The 18,678-nt window shown below is 43.3% G+C and overlaps 1 protein-coding gene across 5 annotated transcripts in view; it reads right to left on the bottom strand.

The window, feature by feature from the left end:
* The window catches only part of LOC134353826 (lysosomal acid phosphatase-like), an 82,135-nt gene extending 63,735 nt beyond the window's left edge, over window positions 1-18,400 (bottom strand). Inside the window, exons 1-2 of one of the 5 annotated variants that reach the window (XM_063062269.1) lie at window positions 18,379-18,400; window positions 18,003-18,267 (exon numbers count right to left, since the gene is read on the bottom strand). In XM_063062269.1, coding sequence (XP_062918339.1) covers window positions 18,003-18,212 — 210 coding nt within the window. In that variant the 5' untranslated portion in view covers window positions 18,213-18,267; window positions 18,379-18,400. Of the gene's footprint in view, window positions 1-17,660; window positions 17,840-18,002; window positions 18,268-18,378 lie in introns of those variants that run through there. The other 4 variants (XM_063062268.1, XM_063062267.1, XM_063062265.1 and 1 more) reach the window with 4 other exon arrangements.
* Between the last annotated feature and the right edge of the window lie 278 nt (window positions 18,401-18,678).

Here is an 18,678-nt window from a genome sequence, read left to right as displayed (position 1 = left end):
AAACAATGTTCAGTGGCAGGAAAAGTACCCGGAGTTGTTCGCAGGGCTGGGGATACTGAGAATACCTTATCCAAATAAGGCCAGGAGTGACCTCTGACCACAGTGAGGTGTATACCAGTCCCATTGATGAACAAAGTCAAAGCTGAACTTGAGTGAATGGAGGCACTTGACATCATAACTAGAGTGACTGGACCTACTAACTGGTTTGCAGGCATTGTTTATGTTCCCAAGTTAGATGGCACAGTGAGGTAACAAGATTGAGTAATACAGTGAGGTGGGAGTTAATTCTGACCTCTGTTGATCACACAATGGGTATGCCAGATGATAGCATCCTGGACCTATCCAAAACCCTGTGCAAGTACTCCCTAAAAAAACCTCCACATTAATGTTGTGCATTTCCCTAGTACACCTGTTCCCAATGTATGCTCCCAAGTTGCTGCCGAATAGCATCATAATTCACCCACACCCAATTAAGCACTTTCCCCATACCATCTGATCCCACCTCTGTCCAAAGCTATGGTAAAGATCACTGTTTTCAAAATCCTCTCCTAAGGTATCTGTCACCTAACCAGGTTCACTGCCTCTCCCCTAATCACCCGTTTACACACTGAGTAAGGAATCCTTCCAGGACACACTTAAAATTCTGCCCCACATAAACCATTTGTACTGATGAGATGCCAACCAATATTAGGGAAGTAAAAGCCACTAATGACAATAACGTAGTTATTTTTGCACCTTTCCAAAATCTACCTACCAATCTGCACCTCAGTGGCTCTGTTGTTATTGGGAGGGTCTATAGAATACTAATAGAGTGATTGTACCCTTCCTGGTGCTTACATTGACTCAGTTGACAACCCCTAGACTTCCTCCCTTTCTGCAGCTGTGATACTATCCCTGATTAGCAGTGCCACTTCCCCACCTCTTTTACCTTCCTCCCCATCTCCTTTGCAACATCTAAACCCCAGAACATCCAGAGCCATTACTGCCCTTGTGACAGCCAAGTCTCTGTAATGACCACAAGTACTGATTCATGCCCAAAGTTCATCACCCTTGCTCCTGATATTTCTCTCATTAAAACAACCCTATTCTTACCCTCACTGGAACATGGCACAGGCAGCAATCCAGAGACTACTACCCTGGAGGTCCTGCTTTTCTGCTTCCTGCTTTCTACCCTTCTCCCTGTGAGTGGCAGGGTGAAGATGTGTCTCTATTAAAGGAGATGTTACGCTCCTTCCCTCTGCTAGTCTGCAGGCCACCCTTGGGCAAGATGTAGCACCTGCTTAGCCCTCGATCAGGGTTATATGAAGCCATGGAAGCAGGTGGTGGATGGTCGTACGAGTAGTTGGTGCATATCACGTCCTAGTTATGCGACCATTGGTGCTAGGCAGACAATTTCTGAAGGATATTGATAATGGCAGGGGTCACCCATTTTGTAAAGACACTGTCCAGAAGGCAGCAATGGCAAACCGCTTCTGCCAAAAACAATCATGGTTATGGAAAGACTATGACCACTTATGTCATACAACACAGCACATAACGAACGAACCATCTCTCGATATTCTCTCTTCAGGTCCTCATCCCTTTTCCTAGCTACGCCATTGGTACCAACATGTACCAGAACTTCACAACTCACCCTCCCCCTTAAGAATGCTGTGGATTTGACCTGAGACATCCCTGACCCAGACACTTGGAAGCCACATCCACAAAATTTCCTGTCTTTTTCCTTAGCTATTGAATTTCCCATCACTACCTCTCTCCTCTTCACCTCCTGTGTTGCCCTTAAGGCATTTATTTGACTTTGTTGGGTCTACGTTTTAAACGATTTGTTTGGAATGTTACGTACCCCGTAAATGGGTTGCCAAACCAGCAGAAATGGAACAGTCGTTGGAGTCTGGATTACTAGGAACTAATAAAGTTTTATTAAAGAAACAAATAATACAGTGCTCTCATCGTAAGTATATAAATGTAACAGGTTAGCAATGATAATACACACCTATACACAGAACTAGGGTAATAGGAATCAACCAAGCTCTATCGCAGTCTAGGGGTAAAATGATCAGTTTTAGTGATGCAGAGTTCAGTTCAGCTTAGTGCAGTTTGCAGTAATCGCTGTTGTACCGTGGGGGGGGGGGGAGGGGGAGATGCAATTTGGTTCAGGCAGACCTTTGATGTCTTCTGTCCCGCTGTGGTCACCGACTGTGACCCTCCGTTCCGGATACAATCGTTCTTCCGTGGTGAACCCGGCACCCCGGCAAGGGCGGACACACACACCAGGTTCCCACCGATCGTACCTTTACACCCTGTGAGCCTATGGTTGGCTCCCGCGAACCGGACCTCCTAACTCCCACCATTTGTGGGGGCACACCGCTCTTTCCAGTGTCTCGTTGTCTTGTGGTGTGTCGCGTGCCTTAGCAAACCTGCTCTTTTTATCCCCCTGCTGGGGTATCACCTGTCCATCAAACTTCAAAACAGTTCAGGTTCAAAGCAACCGGTCTGTCAATATTCTGATCAAAGTTGCTGGTGAACGCAGCAGGCCAGGCAGCATCTCTAGGAAGAGGTTCACCTGCTGTGTTCACCAGCAACTTTGATGTGTGTTGCTTGAATTTCCAGCATCTGCAGAATTCCTGTTGTTTGTGTCAATATTCTGAATTGTGTTTCTTTTCCGTTAATCCCTCTCTCCTCTCTTATTAGCATTTTGAATGTTTCTCCATTGTCTCTCTTATCTCTGTCATTAGCATCAATCGTCCGATAGCTTGGTTTGGCGTCACACCCCTACCCTTCAAAGGATTTTTACCGGGGTAAAAATCACGGGCATGAATGCACATTATTAGATACACACTAATATACAGGGTCATCAGCTATGCTGTTTAAATTTCAACACCTTGACAGTCAGTCAGCAATCACATTGTCTGTTCCTTTTATATGTTTTATTTTAATATCAAATTCCTGTAAGACCAGGCTCCAACTTAGTAACCTTTTGCTTTTATCCTTCATAGTGGCCAAAAATACTAATGGATTGTGATCAGTGTAAATTATCAGTGGTTTCCGTGGTGGACAAATATAAACCTCAAAATGTTGTAATGCTAGTATGATTGCCAGTAATTCCTTCTCCACGGTGGAATAATTTCTCTGATGGACATTAAATTCCTTAGAAAAATAAGCCACCGGGTGTTCAATTTCCTCTTTGTCTGTCTGTAACAGCACTGCCCTGGCTGCTTCATCGCTAGCATCTGTTGCTAGGGAGAAGGGTTTTGAAAAGTCAGGCGCATTCAGCACAGGATGGTGACACAGAGTCGCCTTCAGACTCTCGAAGGCCTGTGGACAAAGGTCGTCCCACACAAACTTCGCATTCTTTGGCAAGAGCTTAGTAAGAGGGAGGGTAATATCCGCAAAGTTTTTGCAAAACTTCCGATAGTACCCCACCATCCCCAAGAACCTCCTCAGGGCTCTCTTGTCTGTCAGGGTGGGGACTTCAGAGATAGCCTGCATCGGGGCCAGCTGCCCCTGTCCTACCACAAATCCCAGATAAGTGACCTTCACGTGGCCGAATTCACTTTTTGCGAGGTTCACTGTCAGGCTGGCTTCAGACAGCCGTTTAAACAGTTCCTCTACCACCACAATGTGCTCCTCCCACGCGTCACTCCAGACCACTAAATCGTCAATATACGCTTCTGCGTTCTTTAACCCTTTTATCACTGAATTAATCATCCTCTGGAAGGCCCCTAGGGCGTTTTTCATGCCAAAAGGTAAAACATTATACTCTTATAACCCGGATGGAGTGACAAATGCTGAGATTTCTCTAGCCCGGTCGGTTAAAGGAACACACTAGTACCCTTTCAGCAAATCGATCTTGGTGATGTACTTAGCTCTCCCCACTTTATCGATGCAATTGTCTACCCTTGGGATGGGGTACGCATCAGTTTTTGTGGTGGCGTTCACTTTTCTGTAATCTGTACAGAATCGTATGCTCCCATCAATTTTCGGGACAACCACACGGGGACACCCATTCCGATTTGGATGGCCTAATAATATCTGTGGCTAGCATGTGTTCAATTTCTTTCTCCACTAGCTTGCCCTTCTCCAAGTTCATCCTATAGGGGTGTTGTTTAATAGGCTGGTCTGAGGTGACAACAACATCACGCACCGTCCCTTTGCATCGCCTCAGGACATCCGGACATATGTCTGCATGCCAGTTGATTAGCTTTATCAGCGGCTCGCTCTGTTCGGAGGTTAGGTGAGAGACCTTATCAGCAAAATTGGCCAAAACAATACAGTTCTCCAATCTGGTCAGCACCATATTTATCTTTTCAAGATGGGTTTTCCCCTTATCATTTGACACCCCAGTCTCATTAACTTTTGTGATAACACCAACTAGATCTGCTTTCTGATCATGGTAAGCTTTTCTTTCTTTCTTTCTTTTTAAATCTTTTTATTGAATAAGTATACATAAAGGTAAGCCATATAGGCACGAATACACTGTTAGAATATAATAAAATTACAAGAGATATTAATACAGAAAAAAAGTGATACAATGTAATTTAAACATAACATACTAAGGTAACATAATAGTATACTAATTGGGTTTTTTTTTTCCTTTTCTCTATTGAGAGATATATATCTCTCAATAGAGAAAAGGAAAAAAAATCCCCCCAAAAAAAAACCACCGTGCAACTAACTAAAAGCAAAGCAAAGCAATGGGCTAACTTGGAACCAAGTAGAGTTAAAGAACTTAAAATCACGTCCTCAAACCCGACCTCCATTAAAAACAGTAAAAAAAAACAAGAAGGGTATATAAATATGGAGCAAAAAAGAGAAGAAAAAAAAATTACATTAAATGAAAATATTGAATAAAAGATCTCCAGGTCTGTTCAAATTTAAGTGAGGAATCATAAAGATTGCTTCTAATTTTCTCCAAATTCAAGCATAATATCGTCTGAGAAAACCAAAAAAAGGTGGTTTGAGCATTAAGCTCTTCCCAATGTTGTAAGATACATCTTTTCGCCATTAAAGTAAGAAATGCAATCATTCTACGGGCTGAAGGAGAAAGATTACTGGAAATTTTAGGTAGTCCAAAGATAGCAGTAATAGGATGAGGAGAGATATCTATATTCAATACCTTTGAGATAATATTAAAAATGTCTCTCCAAAAAGTTTCCAGTGTAGGACAAGACCAAAACATATGAGTTAAAGAGGCTATCTGCCCTGGACATCTATCACAAAAAGGATTAATATGAGAATAAAAGCGAGCTAATTTATCTTTGGACATATGTGCTCTATGAACAACTTTAAATTGCATTAGGGAATGTTTAGCACAGATAGAGGAAGTATTGACTAATTGTAAAATCTGCCCCCAGTCATCCACGGAAATGATAGACCCCAATTCCTGTTCCCAATCTACCCTAATCTTATCAAATGGAGCTTTCCTAAGTTTCATAATAATATTATAAATCATAGCCGATGCACCTTTCTGACATGGATTAAGGTTAATTATAGTATCTAAAATGTATGTAGGAGGAAGCATTGGAAAAGAAGAAAGTATAGTACTTAGGAAATTTCTAACTTGTAGATATCTAAAAAAATGTATTCTTGATAAATTATATTTATTAGATAATTGTTCAAAAGACATAAGGGAACCATCTAAAAATAAATCCAAAAACCGTGAAATACCCTTAGTCTTCCAAATTTGAAAAGCACGATCCGTAAAAGAGGGAGGAAAAAATATATTACCTAAAATAGGAATCGCTAGCCCAAATTGGTTAAGATCAAAAAATTTTCTGAATTGAAACCAAATACGTAAGGTATATTTAACTATTGGGTTAGATACCTGTTTGAGGCGTTTCAAATCAAAAGGGAGAGAGGAACCTAAAATAGAGCCAAGTGTATAGCCCTGAACAGATTGTAATTCCAATGCTACCCATTTAGGAATGGATAGTATATCCTGGTCAAGTAACCAAAATTTCATATGTGGAATATTAATTGCCCAATAATAGAATCTAAAGTTAGGTAATGCTAAACCTCCATCTCTCTTAGCTTTCTGTAAATGTATTTTACCCAGTCTCGGGTTTTTATTTTGCCAAATAAATGAAGAAATTTTTGAGTCAACTTTATCAAAAAAAGATTTTGGAACAAAAATCGGTAATGCCTGAAATATATATAGAAATTTTGGCAGAAAAAACATCTTAACTGCATTAATACAACCAATCAAAGTTAAATATAAAGGAAATCATTTAGATGAAAGTTGAATAATATGGTCAATTAAGGGTAAAAAGTTAATCTTAAATAAATCTTTGTATTTACAAGTAATTTTAATCCCAAGATATGAAAAATAATTATTAATCAATTTAAACGGAAAGTTATGATATAAGGGAAGTTGTTTATTAATCGGGAAAAGTTCACTCTTACTAAGATTTAATTTATAACCTGAAAAGAGACTAAATTGTGCTAATAACTCTAAAACAGCAGGGATGGATTTTTGAGGATTAGAAATATATAAAAGTAAGTCATCAGCATAGAGTGATATTTTATGGGACTTTAAGCCCCGAGTTATCCCAGTAATATTTGGAGATTCTCGAATGGCAATTGCAAGAGGTTCTAATGCAATATCAAATAATAAAGGACTAAGAGGACAACCTTGTCGAGTACCTCGAAAAAGAGGGAAAAAAGGTGAGCTTAGAGAGTTAGTACGGACCGAGGCCACAGGAGAATGATATAACAGTTTGATCCAGGCTATAAATTTCGAGCTAAAATTACACATTTCAAGCACCTTAAATGAGTAAGGCCATTCTACTCTATCAAAAGCTTTCTCAGCATCTAAAGAGATAACACACTCAGGAACATTTTCTGAGGGGGTATAAACAATACTTAACAGTGTGCGAATGTTATAAAAAGAGTAACGACCTTTAATAAAACCCGTTTGGTCTTCCAAAATAATAAAAGGAAGTACTTTTTCTAATCTGTTTGCTAATAACTTAGAAAAAATTTTAGAATCAACATTTAATAAAGATATTGGTCTATAAGATGCACATTGAGCAGGGTCTTTATCCTTCTTTAATATTAGAGAGATTGATGCTCTATTGAAAGATTCGGGAAGTTTACCAAGTTTTAACGAAGCCTCGAAAACCCTACAGAACCAAGGGATTAATGAAGGTGCAAAACATTTATAAAATTCTACGGTAAACCCATCAGGGCCAGAAGCTTTCCCCAAGTTCATAGAGGAAATAACATTCTTAATCTCATCAGTGGTAATGGGAGTATCTAGCATAGAAGATATATCCTGTGAAATCTCAGGGAAGTCTAGGTTATCTAAAAAATCATTCATATATTTAGAGTCTCGAGGAGACTCTAATTGATACAAGGAAGAATAAAAATCAAAGAAGGTTTGATTAATCCCCGCATGATCAAGTATCAGTCGGTCATTTTGATTATAAATCTGATTAATTTGAGATTTAGAATAATTAGACTTCAATTGGTTAGCCAACAGTTTGCCAATTTTGTCACTGTGTACATAAAATTCACTTCTTGTTTTCTTTAATTGGTTTACAATCGAGGACGAGAGTAATAAACTGTGTTCCATTTGAAGTTCAGTTCTTTGTTTATATAACTCCTCAGAGGGAGCTGTAACATATTTCTTATCAATTTCCTTAATCTTGTCCACAATTACCAACTCCTCCTGCTTCAGTTTCTTCCTCAAAGCAGCAGAATACGAGATAATCTGACCATGAATATAAGCTTTAAAAGTATCCCAAAGAATGTTCACAGAAATATCCTCTGTATAGTTGATTGTAAAAAAAAATCAATCTGTTCATTCATAAAGTTAACAAAGTCCGAGTCCTGAAGCAACAGCGAATTAAAATGCCATTGTCTATTATTTTGTATATTGGCCTGAATTTTAATAGAAAGCTTAAGTGGAGCATGATCCGAAATGGTTATAGAGTCATAATCACATTTAATCACTGAAGAAATAAGATGAGAGTCAATAAAGAAATAATCAATTCTTGACTAGGAATGGTGAACATGTGAAAAAAAAAGAAAAATCTTTTTACTGAGGATGCAAAAAACGCCAAATGTCCGTCGACCCAGAATCAGAGAGGAATGAATTAATCAAAATTGCAGATTTATTAGGTAAGGTCCGTGGAGGTGCCGAACGGTCCAAAGCTGGAGATAAACAGGTATTAAGATCTCCACCCTAGATCAATGAAAACTCATTCAAATTCGGGAACGGATTGAATAATGATTTATAAAATTCCGGACAGTCCATATTGGGAGCATAAACATTAACCAAACTACCTTTTTATTAAATAGTAGACCACTAACCAGTAGAAATCTACCATTCGGATCAGAGATAATATCATGTTGTATAAAACTAACTGAGGAGTCTATAAAAATAGTGACGCCTCGAATGTTAGCGTTAGAGTTCGAATGAAACTGTTGTCCCTTCCAGAATTTAAAAAAACCTAGTCTGTTCCCCCTCCGCACATGGGTCTCTTGTAAAAGTAAAATTTGTGCTTTAAGTCTCCGGAACACTTTAAAAACTTTTTCCCTTTTAATAGGATGGTTAAAACCATTAGTATTCCAGGAGACAAAATTGATAATAGACTCCATAAACCCTAAAGTCAACCCGCAACAAGGAGGATTGACAATAGGCTCGACCCACGAACCCGGAAAGGGAACAGAACAAATAAGAGATACCGGGAAGGAGAACGCAACCAATACTTCAATAGTGTACATAGCCCAAGATCATGGTAAGCTTTTAACATGTTAATGTGTACCAATTGTGTGGACTTACGCCTGTCCGGCATTTCAATAACATAAGTCAAAGAGTACGGACCGTGGAATCTCGCCTGGAGGGGGTCGATTACCACTGGGAACAGAACTAAGATCTGATCGCCCACTTGAAACACCTGTTCACAGGCATGTCTATCATACCATTGTTCAAAGGGTCAAAGAGTCTATCTTTTTAACCACTTTGTATGGACTGTGGAATCTCGCCTGGAGGGGGTTGCTTACCACTGGGAACAGAACTAAGACCCGATCGCCCACTTGAAACACTTGTTCACGGGCACGCCTATCATACCATTGTTTCATTTTAGTTTGGGAGTGTCGTAGATTTTCTTTGGCAAGGTCACAGATCCTTTTAAGCCTCTCACGAAATTTTAAAACATAATCACATTGACTTGGACTGCCGGACTGGACCATTGCTCTTTCAGTAAGGTCAGAGGGCCTCTGGGCCGATGACCGAAGATGAGCTCGAATGGGCTGAACCCCAATGACTCCTGAACCGTATCCCTTACGGCAAATAGCAGAAGAGGCAAGGCATCATTCCAGCCCTAAGCGTTCTCTTGACAGTAAATTTAATCATGGTCTTTAATGTTGCGTGGAATCTATCCAATGCCCCTTGGGCCTCTGTGTGGTACGCGGACGCCAAAATCTGCTTTGCTCCCATCTCATCCAACATCCGTTGGAATGTGTGAGATGTGAAGACACTCCCCTGATCTGACTGGATTTCCCTGGGCAGCCCCACCACAGTGAAAAATTTCACAAACGCCTTTGCCACTGCGGGAGCCTTGACGCTTGCCAGGGGCACAGCCTCCGGAAACCTGGTGGCAGCACACATCATAGTCATCACATATTCTCGCCCACTTGCAGTTCTGGGCGTGGGACTGACAAAATCCACAATTATTCGGGAAAAGGGTTCCCCGAAAGTGGGTATCGGTCGAAGGGGCGCTTTAGGCAGGACCTGGTTCGGCTTTCCTACCACCTGACATAAATGACATCGCCTACAATATTCAACAATATCCTTCCTCATGTTCGGCCAGTAAAACTTTTTATAATTCTATCGACTGTCTTCCTCACCCCAAAATGTCCACTGAGGGGTATCTTGTGAGCCAGGTTAAAAATCTCGTCCCTATAAATTTTCAGCACTACCACCTGGTGCACCACCCTCCATTCCTCATCCGCGGGCACGGTACTTGGTCTCCATTTCCTCATTAGTACCCCCTCCTTCACATAATAGCCCACTGGCTCCCTTTTTAATTCTGCTTTGGAGACAGCTGTCTCCGTCAAAACCATCAGCTCCTCGTCTCGTTCCTGTGCCTGAATAAGTTCCTTCCTTGCTAATGATAAATCTACCTCAACTCCCTCACTTCCTTCCGCTCCACTATGCTCCTTCTTCTCACTTTCTAACCCCTCTTGGTACAAGGCTGGTAAAAACGTCTCAGCTAAATCTACATTCGCTTCGGCAGCCTTTCTGGACATGCGCCGAGTCACTGCGCAAATGGGATAAACCTGCGAGTCTATGGGCGGGGCCTCAATCCTGGCAGACTTGCTTGTCAGTTTTGCTGGGTACACCTCTCCACCTGCAAGGTCATTACCGAGTAAGACTTCCACGTCTTCCATCGGTAGTTTGGGCCTCACCCCTATCGTGACCGGTCCGGAGACCAAGTCGCTTTTTAGGTGTATCTGGTGCAAAGATACTGCTTCAGTCCCTTTCCCAATGCCTTTTATCACACTAACCTCCCCAGTCTCGGTCTCTGAACTGAAGTCTAATACACTCCTTAAGATCAATGACTGACAAGCCCCAGTGCCTCTCCAGATCCGTACTGGAACTGGGTTTGACCGCTCCTTCACCGACACCAATCCAGCCAAAATAAACTTCTCGCGCCCTTCCTGAACTCTATCAGACCTCTTCTCCCCTAGCAGTTTGTTTGCCGGCTCAATACAGCCAGTCAGAGTCATCGTTTTTCCTTTCCCCATCTCCTTCTTTGGGGCAAAGCAGCTGGACGCAAAGTGACCGGCTTTCCCACAATTATAGCATACGACCCCAGGAGACTTCCTACCAAACGGCTCCCGGTCTACCTTATCCTTCTCGCTAGTCCCCGGCTTACTTTCTGGCTTTTCCGGCGGACTCTCTCCGCCCTCTCGACTACCCTTCTGGTAGCTTTTACTTGGGGTAAACTTTGCTTTGAGTGTTAACGCATACTCATGTGCTAACTTAGCAGTTGCGGCTAAGGTTTCTGCCTCTTTCTCATCTAGATAGGGCCTCATATCTTCAGGGACACAACCTTTAAATTGCTCAATCAGTATTAGCTGTAGCAGTCTGTCATAATTCCCATTGACCCCTTTCGAGGCGCACCAGCGCTCACAATACATCTGCATCTCAAGGGCAAACTCTAAATACGTGCGGCCCAACTGCTTCCTCACATTCCGGAACCTCTGCCGGTATGCCTCCGGGACCAACTCATAAATCCTGAGTTTCGCCTCTTTCACCACATCATACCTCTGGGCATTTTCTGTGGACAATACTGAGTAAGCTTGTTGGGCTTTTCCTTTAAGTACGCTCTGAAGCAAAACAGCCCACTTATCTCTCGGCCAGTCCTGACTTGCAGCGACTTTTTCCAAGATGTAGAAAGTACCGATCAACATCAGTCTCCTCAAATGGGGGAATCAGCCTAACCTCCTGGGTCGCCCTGAACCCTCCACCTTGGTTTGGCATGGGGCCCTGCGCTAGCGTCATCCTTAACTTCTCCAGCTCAAATTCCCTGTCCTTCTGCTTCTCTCTCTCTTCTCGTTTTAACTGCCTGTCTCTCTCTTCTCATTCCAGCTGCTTTATTCTCTCTTCTCGTTCTAACTGCCTGTCTCTCTCTTCTCGTTCCAGCTGCTTTACCTGGAACTCGTGCTCTGGTCTCAGTTTTTCCATCTGCAGCTGCACTGCTTCTCCACCAGGTTTGCTCATAGACACCACCTCCAGCTCCCCTTGGGGAAACACACCTTTAGATACATAATGCTCAATGATAGCTCTGTGCATCTCCGCTCTCCTCATTGTCGGCTTCCCCTTAAAAAGATTCAACCGTTTGGCAACAGTCGCCAATTCTGATTTCATGGCATCCTCTAATGCCTCCAAGGTTGGTGCCTTTAGAAATTCCTCAATCTCCATTTCTGCTGTTTGCCCTTTCTTTCTTTCCGGAAATTTAACCCAATCAATTTACCCAGTCCCAAATTTGGCGTTCAAAATCCCGGACGAGATCCCCACTTATGTTACCTACCCCATAACTGGGTTGCCAAACCAGCAGAAATGGAACACTCGTTGGAGTCTGGATTACTAGGAACTAATAAAGTTTCATTAAAGAAACAAATAATAGTGCTCCCATCGTAAGGATATAAATGTAACAGGTTAGCAATGATAATACACGCCTATACACAGAACTAGGGTAATAGGAATCAACCAAGCTCTATTGCAGTCCAGGGGTAAAATGATCAGTCTTACAGTGACGCAGAGTTCATTTCAGCTTAGTGCAGTTCGCAGTAATCACTGTTGTACCGTTGGGGGGGGGGGGGGATGCAATTTGGTTCAGACAGACCTTTGATGTCTTCTATCCTGCTGTGGTCACCGACTGTGACCCCTCCGTTCCGGATACAATCGTTCTTCCGTGGTGAACCCAGCACCCAGGCAAGGGCGGACACACACACCAGGTTCCCACCGATCGTACCTTTATACCCTGTGAGCCTATGGTTGGTTCCCGCGAACCGGACCTCCAAACTCCCACCACCTGTGGGGGCGCACCGCTCTTTCCAGGATCTCGTTGTCTCATGGTGTCCCGTGCCTTAGGGAACCTGCTCTTTTTATCCCCCTGCTGGGGTATCACCTGTCCATCAAACTTCAAACAGTTCAGGTTCAAAGCAACCGGTCTGTCAATATTCTGAATTGTGTTTCTTTTCCGTTAATCCCTCTCTCCTCTCTTATTAGCATTTTGAATGTTTTTCCGTTGTCTCTCTTATCTCTCTCATTAGCATCAATCGTCCGATAGCTTGGTTTAGCGTCACAGTAACTATTTTCTAGTTAAAGTTAAAGGTTGATAATTAAGTTACAGTATAACAAAGGTAAAGTCATTGTCTATGGTATATTGCAGCATGTGATGACGTCACCCCTGGTTTCGCATTTTATGTGTAACCTCCGGTTCGGGAAGGTGTAAAGGTGGGGGCCATGCGTGCAGCGTGATCGTGAAGAGCTCCATGTCTACCCACAAAGAAACATTATAGAAGCAACGTCGTAAGTTCTTACGAAAGTATTTGAAGTAAAAATATTAACGCGGTTTCTGTTAAGGAAGCGGCGGTTCCGGTGGCGCGGGTGTCGGCTTTTCAATTTCAAATGCGGGGTGGGCTCGGGCCCGGCGGCTGTTTGACGGGACCCTCCTCACCCACTACTCGGGGCAGCTGGAGACACTCGCTAAAAGAGAGCGCGCGGTCTCCAGAATGAAACAGACGCTGTATGTGTTTGTATTTTTTTATCAACAGTTTTCACCATACGATGTTAATGTGGAAGAGTGAACAGTAAATAGTTAACCTTTCTACGACTGTCTTCATTGGGTCCAGTTTAACTTGGTGTTTAGTCAGAGTTTCAACACGCTGCACAAGAACACTACACCTCCTTTCCGCTCTGAGCCACAAGCCATACTCAGTGCCAGAGACCTGACCGCTGTGGATTTCCTCTGCTTGGTCGCCCCCCCAACAGTATCCAGTTGCTCCCCCCCAACTTGTTATTGAGGAAAACAGCCACAGGAGTATCTTGCACCAACTCCCCAGCTCCTTTCCTCCTCCTGATGGTCACACAGTTACCTACCCCTTTAGGTAACTAGTTCTCTATAATTCCTGTCGAACAACTCCCTAGCTTCTGAAATGATCTGGAATTCATCCAGCTGCAGTTTCCTAATTTCCTTCTTAAGTGTTCTTGTGCATCTCACATTCAAGTGCCTAATTTGTTCTTTGCTGCCTTACCCTGCTCTGCACCTCCTCAACCAAGGCTTCAATAACTCTTGAAAACCAAAATTCCCTCAACATGTTAGTCTTGCCGTTTATTCTAATAGGAACATATAAACTCCACTCCCAAAATTTCACTTTTGAAGGCCTCCTACTTACCAAGCATCCCTTTGCCAGAAAACAACCCATCCCGCTCCACACCTACCAGATCCTTTCTGATGCCATCAAAATTGCCTTTTCTCCAACTTAGATTCTCAACCCAAGGACCTGTCAGTCTTCATAACTGTGATCACTGGATAGAAAGTGTTCCCCTACACAAACTTACTTTACTTCCTTATCAGGAAGACCGGTGCCAGTAAGGATCACTGACAACATCTCCTCAACACAGGCACATCTCAATAATGTGAGCTTAGCCATCTCTCTCTACACGTAACTATGTAAGCTAGGCATAGCTCAAACACCATCTATAAATTCACAGATGACACCACTGTTGTTGGCAAAATCAGAGTTGCAACAAGGAGGCATACAAGAGAGAGATGATTGGCTGGTTGAGTGGTGTGGCAATAACAACCTCACACTCAATGTCAGCAATACCAAGGAACTGATTGTGGCCTTCAGGAAAGGGGAATCCACCAAACAAGGCCAGCATTGGAAAGGATGAGCAGCTTTAAATTCCAAGGCATCAACATCTCAGAGGATCTATACTGGACCGAACACCTATCAAAAAGAAGGCAACTCAGCAGCTCTACTTCATTAGGAGTTTGAAGAGTTTTGGTATGTCACCGAAGGCTTCAAGTTTCTACAGATGTATGTTAGAGAGCATTCAGACTATTTGCAACACACCTGATGTGGAAGTTCCAATGTACAGGAACGAAAGGTGCAGTAGAGGGTTTAGCAGGAACTGGGATATAAATGACAAAGGTAGATAGAAAAGATGCAAAAAAGAACAATGTTATGCTGGTCATGGGAGATATGCAGGTAGATTGTGAACTGGTGCTGGATCTCAAGAGAAGAAATTTGAAGAATGCCTTTATGAGATGGCTTTTAGAGCAGCTTGTGGTTGAGCCCACTAGGGAAAAGGATTAGGTTCTGGATTCTGGATTGGGTTTTGTGTGATGAAGCAGACTTGATTAGGCTGCACTAAGTCAAGGAACCCTTGGTGAATTCATAACATGATAGGATTCACCCTGCAGTTTGAGGGAAAAGCTAAAATCAGATGTATCGATATTACAGTATAGTAAAGGGACTCTGGAAGTATGAGAGAGAAGCTGGCCAAAGTTGATTGGAAGGAGACATTAGCAGGGACAGGAGCGCAGCAGCAATGGCTGGAGTTTCTGGGAGTAATTCAAAAGGCACAGGATTGATTAATCCCAAAGCAGCAGCATTCTAAACGGAGGATAAGGCAACTGTGGCTGACAGGGGAAAATCAAACACAGTACAAAACCAAAAGAAGAGGCATACTAATTATAGCAAAAATTAGTGGGAAGCTAGAGAATTGGGATGCTTTTAAATACCAACAGAAGGCAACCAAAAAAGCAATGAGAGAAGGTAAAAAGCAATGAAGGTAAACTAGCTGATGTTTTAATATTTATATTGTATAAAAAACTAAGGAGAAGGTGCTGGGGAAGCTGCAAGGTCTAAAGGCAGTTAAGTCACCTGGATCAGATGGACTACAACCTCAGGTTCTGAAAGAGCTAGCTGAGTAGATTGTGGAAACATTAGTAGTGATCCTTTAGTAATCACTAGATTCTGTAATGATTCCAGAGGATTGGGAAATTGAAACTGTCACTCCATTTGTTAAGGAGGAAGGCAAAAGACGAGAAATTGTAGGCCAGTTAGGCTGACTTCAGTGATTGGCAAGATGCTAGAGCCCATTATTGAGGATAGCTTTTGAATACCTGCAGGCACACAATAGATAAAAATCAGCATGGATTTAAGGAGAAATCTTGCCTGACAAATCATTTGGAATTCTTTAAGGAAATAATTAGCAGGATATTCAAAGGAGAGTCATCAGATGTGTTACGAGAATACACATAAAATTAAGATGTTTGCTGGCCTGGGCTAGCATCAGTGGCATCAACAGTTGGTCTGCCACCTGCCCTCAGGGGAAGGAGAGATAAGGAACAATGGAGCAGCATCTGGAGATGTGTAATGAAGGGATGGGGGAGAGAGAGCTGTCTGGAGCGGCTCCCCCTTTGAACCCTGAACTGTTTGAAGTGATGGACAGGCGATACCCCAGCAGGGGGATAAAAAGGGGACAGGTTCGCTAAGACAGGACACACACGCCACCCGAGGTAACGAGACCCTGGAAGCGGTGCGCCTCTCACGAGTGGGTGAGAAGTGCCAGACAACGACAAGGGTGGAAAGGTACGATCAGCGGGAACCCGGTGTGTGTCCGCCCTTGCCTGGGTGCCGGGTTCACTGCAGAGGATCGACCGCATCTGGAGGAGGGGTCACAGTCGGTGACCTCAGGTGACATCACCAAGGACCCGCCCAAAATGCTGTTTGTGAGCCATCTCGCTGGTCTGTGAGTGAAGCCGTTCTGAATGATCAGTTGTTCCTATTCTATGTCTCTCTTCCCCCACCTTGTCCATCGCCATGGCAACGATTACTGCGAACTGAACTACTAACTGGACTGAACTTTGAGTCATTTTGAAATTGGTCATTTACCCCTAGACAACGATAGAGCTTGATTGATGCTGTTATCTTAATTCTGTGCACATGTGCGTTTATCATCGCTGAACTGTTGCATTTATTATCCTTTCGATTAATGTGTTGCTTGTTTCTTTAATAAAACTTTCTTAGTTCTAGTACTCCAGACTCCAACTGAGTGATCCATTTCTGCTGGTTTGGCAACCCAGTTACGGGGTACGTAACAGATGTTATTTACATGGCTTTTCAGAAGTTGCTGCACATGAGGCTGCTAATAAGATAAGAGCCCATGATATCTCAGAAAAGATACCAGCATGGATAGAAGATTGGCTATGAAGAGCAGGACTAAAGGGGTTAGCTGTCGGTGAGTAGTGGTGTTCTGCAGGGGCCCGATTTGGAACTGCTTCTCCACATACTATGTCAATGATTTGGATGATGAAACTCACGGCTTTATAGCCAAGTTTGTACACAATACAAAGATAAGTGTAGTGTTGAGGAAGTAGGGAATTTGCAGAAAGATTTGGCCGGATTAGAATGGGCAAAATAGCATATGGTAGGGAAGAGTATGGTTATGTAGTTTGATAGAAGGAATAAAGAAGTAGACCATATTCTAAACAGAAAACAAATTCAGAAATTGGAGGTGCAAAGGGACTTGGGACTGTACAGGATTGAGCAGGTTGCGTAAATGCAATGTTAGCATTCATTTTGAGAGGATTAGAATACAAAAGCAAGGATGTAATACTTGTAAGATATTGGTCAGACCACATCTGGAGTATTGTGAGCAGTTTTAGGCTCCTTATCTATGAAATGATGTGTTGGCATCGGTGAGGGTTCGGAGGAGGTTCACAACAATGATCTCATGAGGAACCTTATCAAATGCCTTGCTGAGGTCCATAAACACATCTACTGCTCTATCTTCATCAATGGGTTTAGTCACATCCTCAAAAAATTCAATCGGGCTCCTAAGACCTTATAATTTTAAAAATATTAAAAACTATTATGCTTTTGTCACTACATTCAAGGACTCAAAATATAACTTTGAGATTTGCTTGCTCAGAGGCAGCCACAAAGCAATTAAAAATGCACAAGAAAAAAACCACAAATCATGCAAACAAGAAAGCAACCCCTCTAGCCCTCCCGTTCCCTCCATTCCGCCTCCAGCCCTCCATCACCCCTCCAGCCCTCATGAATCCTCCCTCCTGCAGCCCTCCCGCTCCCTCCGTCCCCTCTTCACCCGCTCCCTCTCCCGGTCTCACCAGGTTGACGAATCTCAGAGCCCGTCCTGCCACCGGTCTCTGGAGCCCGGGCCCGAGCAGCACCAGGACGCACAGGAGAGCCGGGGAACGCAGCACCGCGGCCTCAGCGCCCACCATCTTATCGCCAGAGCCGAGGCTGGACGGCAGAAGGGGAGCACAAGCCCAGCCCACTAGGCCGATGTCCCGCCCCTAGCAACCAGACTCCGCCCTTAACAACCAGACTCCGCCCCTAACTACCGGGTAGAGGGATGAACCCTGACCCCGCCCCCTGACAACAAGACCCCGCGGAACCATGGACCGGAATCGCCCTGGCAACCAGACGCCAGAGTTGACCACACTTACAGGGCGGAGTAGTGGAGTCGGACCCACCCTGGATGGGACCGGTCGGTTGGAGTGAGGACCAGGCCTCAAACCGCGACTGCGGCTGCCCAAGGCCGGCTTCGGAGTCGGGCGTTCAACCGGAGTGCTGGAGGCATTCCTGGCCCAGTCCTGCCCCGTGTTCGCTCGGCAGAAGACGGCTGTGTTGTGTCCGAAAACAGACTGCTGTAACATTCATGGGCTGCGACTGTAATTCACTGCGCATGTCCCTTAAGACTTTTTCAGTCACCTGAGGATAGTAAAAAAAAGATTTGGAAAGAGCTCAAATCTTAAACATTTTGTAACCCTTGTTCATAATTAGACAGAAGTACTTCTTTCAGGTCAATGACACCAGACCCACCTGTGATTCCATCATCCTATCTCTCATGTCCTCGTCTCCTGAAGACTGCATTTGTCCTCAATTTTGTTTAAGCAGTTTATGATCCTGTTTGGCAATCCTGCCACCCTATGGGAGAAAATTCCTGAGGAGCATTATATTGGACCTAGTTTCATTAATAAATAGTTTGTGGTTTTGCTGTGGAGTTCACCTGGCCATCCTGTGCTATTTTGGAGGCATTAAACCAAACAGCTCCCTCAGAGATTAGTGGTCTTTCCTTTTTTGATTTTTTAAATGATTTTTATCCTTTTTGATGAACTATGA

Source organism: Mobula hypostoma, chromosome 11, assembly GCF_963921235.1.
Source record: "Mobula hypostoma chromosome 11, sMobHyp1.1, whole genome shotgun sequence".
NCBI lineage: Eukaryota > Metazoa > Chordata > Chondrichthyes > Myliobatiformes > Myliobatidae > Mobula > Mobula hypostoma.
The sequence above is the reverse complement of the archived record's forward strand: the minus strand, read 5'-3'. Positions and strand labels throughout refer to the sequence as shown.